At 50.4% G+C, this 7,458-nt stretch overlaps 1 protein-coding gene across 1 annotated transcript; it reads right to left on the bottom strand.

Moving 5' to 3' along the window:
• Window positions 1-1,707: 1,707 nt before the first annotated feature.
• SPATA46 (spermatogenesis associated 46) lies at window positions 1,708-5,631 on the bottom strand. The gene is made up of 2 exons (XM_060233486.1): window positions 5,468-5,631; window positions 1,708-2,255 (listed from the first exon to the last, which is right to left on the bottom strand). The coding sequence occupies exons 1-2, from the start codon at window positions 5,574-5,576 to the stop codon at window positions 1,708-1,710; spliced, it is 657 nt and encodes a 218-aa protein (XP_060089469.1). The 5' UTR covers window positions 5,577-5,631.
• Between the last annotated feature and the right edge of the window lie 1,827 nt (window positions 5,632-7,458).

Raw genomic sequence — 7,458 nt, 5'->3', positions numbered from 1 at the left:
CCTGTAGTACGCCACCTGCCAGGCCCGTGAAATTAGATTCAATTACATTGATTGCAGGCAAATTCGCTTCCATAGTTTACGATTTGTTCCCCCCTATCGACAGATCTGTTCGTGAATCGTGATGCCTGCCCTCCTGATCTTGGCTTTAACCGGAGGCATTTTTACTGTGCTTTTGAAATCAGCAAGAAAGGGCTATTTACAGTATTTACAAGAGGGTATTTACAAAAGGAGGACGCTGGATGAGGACGCAGAGAAGCCGCATGCTCGTGCATATAGATAAGTAAGCATCAGCTGTGCGGCTTCTTTGTCATTTTCTGCTGGTGCAAAACGCGTCATGGGATGCAACGAAAGATCATTGCTAGCTCTGCAGAGTGCGAGTTAAGGCTATTAGCTTGCATTATCAAGCCGCAGGGGACGCCACGAATCCCGTTTTAAGTTGCTTACCTCCCCACCTCCCTTGTTTGGTGTCCGTGTTCTAATTGCATTCCAGAGAGAGAGAAAGAGAGAGAAATCAAACAGAATGCGAGCCCAAACCCTACCGCTAAGGCACCTTGGTTTCCTACTCAGACATCTCTGCCTTTGGCTTCCTGTTCCCCTGACGAGTGCTACAGTCCCTCTTCCCAAGGCACGGAACACAGTGTGGGGAGGAGGGAGAGGATTGCCTGAGGCATGCCCACAAAAGCAAGGACTCCTGCTCCCACCAACGGCAGGGTGGCTGGAGCCCCTGTTCCCTCGAGCTCCCTCCCCTGCCACAGCAGATGACCCAGTCTCCAGTAGCCATGTTAGGAAATGGCCAGTGAGAGCCAAAGCCCATGTCCGACAGCAAATGAGCTTGCACAGAGTCACCGCCTCACCACTGCAGTTGCACAGACTTAGCTCTGTCATCTGTATGGCCTGCATATGGTGCCCCTTGGACCGGGTACTTGGGCAGTCCAAAGAAGCAACATCCAGGCCCTTGGCGTGGGTTCTGACCAGTGACTGTACTTGCAGTCATGTGGGCAACTGTGCCTTGACCAGGGCTTTTTTGTAGCAGAACCTCTTTTGCATTTTAGGCCACACCTCCTGATGTAGCCAATCCTCCTGGAGCTTACAGTAGGCCCTGTACTAAGAGCCGTGTAAGCGCTCCGAGGATTGGCTACATCAGGTGTGTGTGGCCTAACATGGAAAGGAGTTCCTGCTACAAAAAAAGACCTGGCTTTGACCAGTGTTCCCTCTAAGCTGAGTTAGCACGAGCTAGCTCACAGATTTTTAGCCTCCAGCTCGCACATTTTTGTCTTAGCTCAGGAAGGATGACCCCGCCCCCCCCCCCCCGAGCACAATAATTTTTGCAGTAACTCACCATTTTAATGCCAGTGACTCACAAAGTAGAATTTTGGCTCACAAGACTCTGCAGCTTAGAGGAAACGTTGGCCTTGACCAATGTAGGAGAACAGTGGGGAGAGGAGACAGCCAAGCTCTGCCAGTGCCAGGGACAGAGTCTGTGTACCAGCCGTAGAAGCGGGGCAACCCCGTTTTAATGGGGCTCAAAGAGGGAAGAGTACCTTGTTTGAGGGACAGAGACTTTGGAAGAAGACAGGAGAAGTTCTGCTGGTCAGTGTCCAGGGGAGGGAGCTGCTATGAGAGGAATCTGCCAGGGGACTGCAATAATTTGCTTTATTCTTGTCTTCGTGGTAGTGGAGGTGATAGCTGATGGCTTTCCCCATAGGACTATTTGAGCTTCCTGGGGCTGTGGCAGCCACCCCCCGCCGGGCATTTGTTGACCTGACACTTGTGTTCCTTCTCCCAGAGAGCTTTGAGCTTTTGGTAGTAGACCTTGCAGCTGAAGCCTTCCTTCAGCCCGCACTTGATGTGGGTCTTGAGGGAGTGCAGAGTGGGGAACATGCGGCAGCAGGCCATGCATTTGTAACCGTTCTGCTGCAGGGGGTGCCACCTGGAGGCCAGGAGGATGTCCTGGGACGTGATGCTGTCCTTGGCCTCGGGCGTGGGCCTACCCTTCCTGCTGCTGCTCTCCTGGGGGCGAGCTTTCTCTAGGGAGCCGGAGGAGGAAGAGGCGCTGTTGGAAGCCTCTTCAGCTTGACCAGCCTCCACTGGGATGTCTCCGCCGCTGACTCCAAGAATGCCGGGTAAGCTGAAGGAATCCACCGGGGCGCTTTTGTCCATGCACACGAAGTAGCTGTAGGGAGAGTACCAGGGCCGATAGATGGCACAGTTGCGTCTCAGGGGGTCGTCGCTCTGCATTTCCATGAGGAGGCAGTCTACCAAAAAGGAAAGGTGGAGTGAGCCAAGGGGGCCGTGGGCCTTTCTCGGACCCACGTCATTGCGGCGCAGCGGTTAGGAGGGTCAGATTAGGATCCAGGAGGCCACAAGTTCAAATCCCCACTCTGCCATGGAAGTTCGCCAAGTGACCTTGGGCCAGGCACACATACTTTACCAGGCACACATACTGAACTCATTTGTTATGAGGGCCAGATCTGATATAAATGAGACCCTGACAGGCCAGGCTGGGCTATGATGGCCTGGGCCACGTGTGTACCTATTCAGATTAGGTAGCAGAGAGATAAACTTTTTAAAGGACACAGACAAACACAACTAAAATTTAAAAAATATGTTTAAACATTAGCATTTGTTGGTCTTAAAGGTGCTTCCTTTGTATTTCTCCCATGGGATCCAGGGAACTGGGGAAAGAAAGTTCTGGCTCTTTCCTTCCTTTACCAGGGGACCAGGAGGGGGAGGAGCCTCAGCCAATGGAGAAAATAGAGGTTTTGCTCTGTAGCTCCTGTGCGATTGAACAAGCCTTGCAAAGCAAGCTGTTACGCAGAAGGAAGCAAGCGAGAGGGAGAAGGAAGCAGACAAGAACCATCTGCTTGGGGACCTGATAGCAGCCCTCTGGAGGCCTGATTTGGTCCCTGGGTCACATGTTTGACACCCCTGCTTTACACACTGGGGTTGTGAGGATAAATCAGAGGAGGGGAGAGCAAAGTTGTAAACCACTTTGGGTCCCCACTGGGGAGAAAAGCAGGGTATAAAAACCTGAATGAATGAATCCTTGTACAGCGCTTAGTAGGTGAGAAGGGCACCATAGATCTGGAGGGCGGCGGTACTCACTCTGCAGCTTGCCGAGAGGTTGCCATCATCCAAAAGAGATGGATTTGCTTCCGTCCCTGGAGGCCTGCTCCTCAATGGGGGCTTGCAGCTTCCCTGTTCCTCTAGCAGTGGTTATTTCAATGTGCCACCAGCAAAGGACAAGCCCCACTTTCCTGAAACATGGGGCTGGTGCCACACGAAGTAACAGCGCTCAGCAGAGCCACCGGTGGCCCGTCAAAGAACCGCCTGTGGCTCCTGCACCACTGGATGCATATCACTGCTGTGGGCAATACGCACAGCTGTATAAACGTATATGGTTGGGGGAACCAGTTGCTTTTTGGCATGCTAAAGCAGGAGAGCCAGTTTGGTGTAGTGGTTAAGTGCGTGGACTCTTATCTGGGAGAACCGGGTTTGATTCCCCACGCCTCCACTTGCACCTGTTGGAATGGCCTTGGGTCAGCCATAGCTCTGGCAGAGGTTGTCCTTGAAAGGGCAGCTGCTGGGAGAACCCTCTCCAGCCCCACCCACCTCACAGGGTGCCTGTTGTGGGGGAGGAAGGTAAAGGAGATTGTGAGCCGCTCTGAGACTCTTCGGAGTGGAGGGCGGGATATAAATCCAATATCTTCTTCATCTTCTAAGCTTTCGCCCCCTGGAGTGTGTTCTTCTGCATTAGGGACATGGTGACCTGTTTCCCTTCATTATTCAGTGTCTGTCTCCTGTTTGCCCTGGCTTCTGTCAGCCTTGCTACTCCCTTGTAAAAGCTGTTGGCACTCAGAAGCTCAGCTTACCTTTTCTTGACACCTGGCCCAGTAATTGCCCAAACTAAACATGGCTTATCTGCTATGAAACACAGCCCTGCCCCCATAACCCCCTCTTGGTTGAACTAGGCAACTTTTTAAAAGAAGGCTTCCACGGCGTTACAAGATCTTCAAATGGCCAGTGTAGAAGGATATTGCCACTCCCCATTTTCTCTCATGTGAGAGGGAGTTGCTGAACTTGGCAGCACATGTCACAAAAAAGCTGGTCCTGAAGGACGAAAAGCAAGCCCATTGTCATCATAAGGTTGCCATCTGGGTCATGAAATTCCTGGAAATTTGGAGGTGGAGACTGGGGAGGTGGACTGTGAGTGTATAAGTCCATAGTAGAGTGTAACACCACAGAGCCCAAAGCTTTAGAGAGCCAGTTTAGTGTAGTGGTTAAGTGCACAGATTCTTATCTGGAAGAACAGGGTTTGATTCCTCCACATGCACCTGCTGGAATGGCCTTGAGTCAATCATAATTTTCTCTATTCTGTCCAAGAACAGTTCTTGGAGAGCTCTTTCAGCCCCACCAACCTCACAGGGTGTCTGTTGTGGGGAGGGGAAGGAGATTGTAAGCCACTCTGAGACTCCCAAGTGAAAGGTGGGGAATAAATCCAATCGCTTCTCTTTTAGTTGCCTCCAGAGTCTGGAGATCAACTGTAATTCTGAGAGGGCTCGGGTCCCTAACAGGAGGTTGGCAACCCTATAGCATCTCACATGGGAAGGAGGGAGGCACCCATGAGTTTGGGAGATACATGGCGGGGGTAGAGGGCTGTGATTATCGCACTTCACAAAGCCAGTGTCTCACCAGATGTTGCTGCATCCACTTAAGGCTAGGGAGTTTAATGTCACATTAGTCTCCTCTGTGGAGCAATTGCTATGGTCATCCTGGAATTTATCAAGTCACAGCCTGTATATGGCCCCTTAGGGTTTTCAAGGTAACAGATGTTCAGAAATGGTTTGCTTATGCCCACCCCCTCCCAGGGCCATGCCTAGCCATTGCCTACCCAGAATGTAGGACCAGAATTAACGGGTTGAAATTAAATCAAAAGCGTTTCCAGCTCAACATTAGGAAGAACTTTCTGACAGAAAGTTCCTCAGTGGAACAGGCTTCCTCGGGAGGTAGTGGACTCTCCTTCTTTTGGAGGTTTTTAAACAGAGGCTGGATGGCCATCTAACAGCAATGCGGATCCTGTGAATTTCCTGCATTGTGCGGGGGGATGGACTAGATAACCCTGGAGGTCCCTTCCGACTATGATTCTATGTGGCAACCCAGGGCTTCCTTGGTTGTCTCCTATCTGGATACTGATGAAGGCAGACCCTGCTTAGCCTCTGAGATCTGGGCTATCCAGGTCAGGATGGAAGGATGCTACAGTGGTAGAAGATGGTCAGATGAACAACTCTGTATGCTGAAAGATAACTGTGAACTTTTCCCAGATGATGGTCCAGGAACTTCTCTGATAGCCTGTTCTAGCCCATGGTAGCACCCGTCTGCTTCGCATATCATAAAGAAATTAATCTTTGCTCAAACTTTTCAACACTCTTTGAGGAGGGGTGCCCCACCTTCCCAGCCCCCAACTCACCTGGCAAGCTGGCTGTGTGTACTACAGGGCATGTTAAATCAGGCAAGCTTTTCAAGGCAAAGCTGGGGAGACGTGGCCCAGAAATGGTTAAAAGAGAGAAATTTTCCATTTGCCTCTCCAAACGGATTAACTGAAAGGATGGAAACCTCAGCTGCGTGCAAGTTTTTCTGTGCAAAATGGCCACCCTGGGAGCTGACATTGTGAGGTCGCTCATTGATGTCACAGTCCTGTCAGCTTTACCCAGTTTCATAAAATCTGTTGAGTAAAGATGGTAAATGTATTCCTGCAAGCAAAGGGCACCAAATCCCAAAGGAGAGAGAGCCATGCTTAACTGCACGTGCCAATGAAAGTGGCGGGTGGTGTACCGCCGCTTGTTCTATCAATATAACCTATCTTTGTCACCTCGGTGCAGAATGTTAAAGCTGCAGTACTGCAGTCCGAACTCTCTGCTCACAACTGGAGTTCGATCCCAGCGGGAGCTGGGTTCAGGTAACTGGCTCCAGGTTGACAGCCTTCTATCCTCCTGAGGTCGGTAAAATGAGCACCCAGCTTGCTGTGGGGGGGAATGTAGATGACTGGGGAAGGCACTAGCCAACCACCCCGTAAAAAAGTCTGTGTGAAAACGTCGTGATGCAACATCACCCCCCAGTCGGAAGCGACTGGTGCTCGCACAGGGGACTACCGTTACCTTTAAAGAAAGAGCAGAGCAAGAGAGCAGATATGCTTAGATCCAAGCGTGTGTAGCAGAGGTAGAGAAACTCCCTGGGCATTTACGGAGTCTCCCTCCCAGCTGCCAAAATTAATTCTTTTATGATGACCCAGGGTTTTTTTACTGGAAGGGAAATATTTACACACATACCCTGGAAAAAAACCTGCTGTGTGTTTTCCCCAGTAGGGATAAGCGGTGGCTCAGTGGTAGAGCATCTGCTTGGCATGCAGAAGATCCCAGGTTCAGTCCCCAGCATCTCCAGTTAAAGGATCTGGCAGTAGGTGGTGAGAAGGACCTCAGCGTGAGACCCTGGAGAGCCACTGCCAGTCTGAGTAGACAAGACTGACTTTGATGGACCAAGGCTCTGGTTTCAGTGTTAGGCAGTTTCCTGTGTTCATTACTTTAAACTACTTTCAGTGCCTCAATTGAAGGCTTAAAAAACCCTAAAAGTATAGGTTTAATACAAAAGGGGGGGAATTATGTTCATTAAGCCACATTCACTGACATCACTACTCATTGTCTTTCTACTAAACTTAAATTTTTATTCTCATTTTCCGAAAGAACACATGCAGTCGTCCAAAGAACATTACCTCACTACCACCTCCTGTGCTAATCCACACTAATGAGGCCGACTTTTCTTCAAAAATGATTTAAAAAAAAAAAAATGCTGGAATAAAATGCCATTTGGTCAATGAGACTTTCATTTCTAATTTCATCCAGGACAAATAATAATTATCGTATGGCAGTGGGTGCAGTGTGGCCAGGAGATCTGAAGATTGTCCGGCAGCCTGCAACTCTACCTCTTTTTATGGCGAGCTAAGTTTATTTGGGGGGCTGAGAGAGCTGTGACTGGTGACCCAAGGTCATCCAGCTGGCTTCAGGTGGAAGAGTGAGGAATCGAACCCAGATCTCCAGATTAGAGTCCACTGCTCTTCACCACTACACCAAACAGGGAGAGATCTTTTTCTAGTTCTGCAACTCAGCTTCAACAGCAGTTGCCAAAACCCTCAGCTGGCCTCTCTTCTTCCCACTCTCCGCAGACTTTGTGCACCATGCCCGAGCTTGAGCTCCTTCCCCATTCCCATTCCCCTGGTATGAACCCAACTCCCCCCCACCCTCTTTTTTTCCCCTTGCAGATCCCTCTGCTAAGATCTCAAATGGAGACTCAGTGGGTTGGGTGGCTGGCTGGCTGCTATGCCCATCTGCTTCTCTGCTCGGGGAGTATGGAAGACCAGAGCACCTCTGGCAAGGGGAAAGCATGGAATCTGCAGTCCAGGGCATC

Source organism: Heteronotia binoei, chromosome 2 (genome assembly GCF_032191835.1).
Source record: "Heteronotia binoei isolate CCM8104 ecotype False Entrance Well chromosome 2, APGP_CSIRO_Hbin_v1, whole genome shotgun sequence".
Classification (NCBI taxonomy): Eukaryota; Metazoa; Chordata; class Lepidosauria; order Squamata; family Gekkonidae; genus Heteronotia; species Heteronotia binoei.
This window is presented reverse-complemented; position numbering and strand designations above follow the sequence as displayed.

What these genes read in the sequence shown, in the direction of transcription:
- SPATA46 (XM_060233486.1), bottom strand. Translation starts at nt 5,576, where the DNA reads ATGGAAAATTTCTCTCTTTTAACCATTTCTGGGCCACGTCTCCCCAGC. An exon ending in ACACACAGCCAGCTTGCCAG is followed by an intron (nt 2,256 to 5,467) that starts GTGAGTTGGGGG and finishes CCTTTTTGGTAG; the next exon opens with ACTGCCTCCTCATGGAAATG.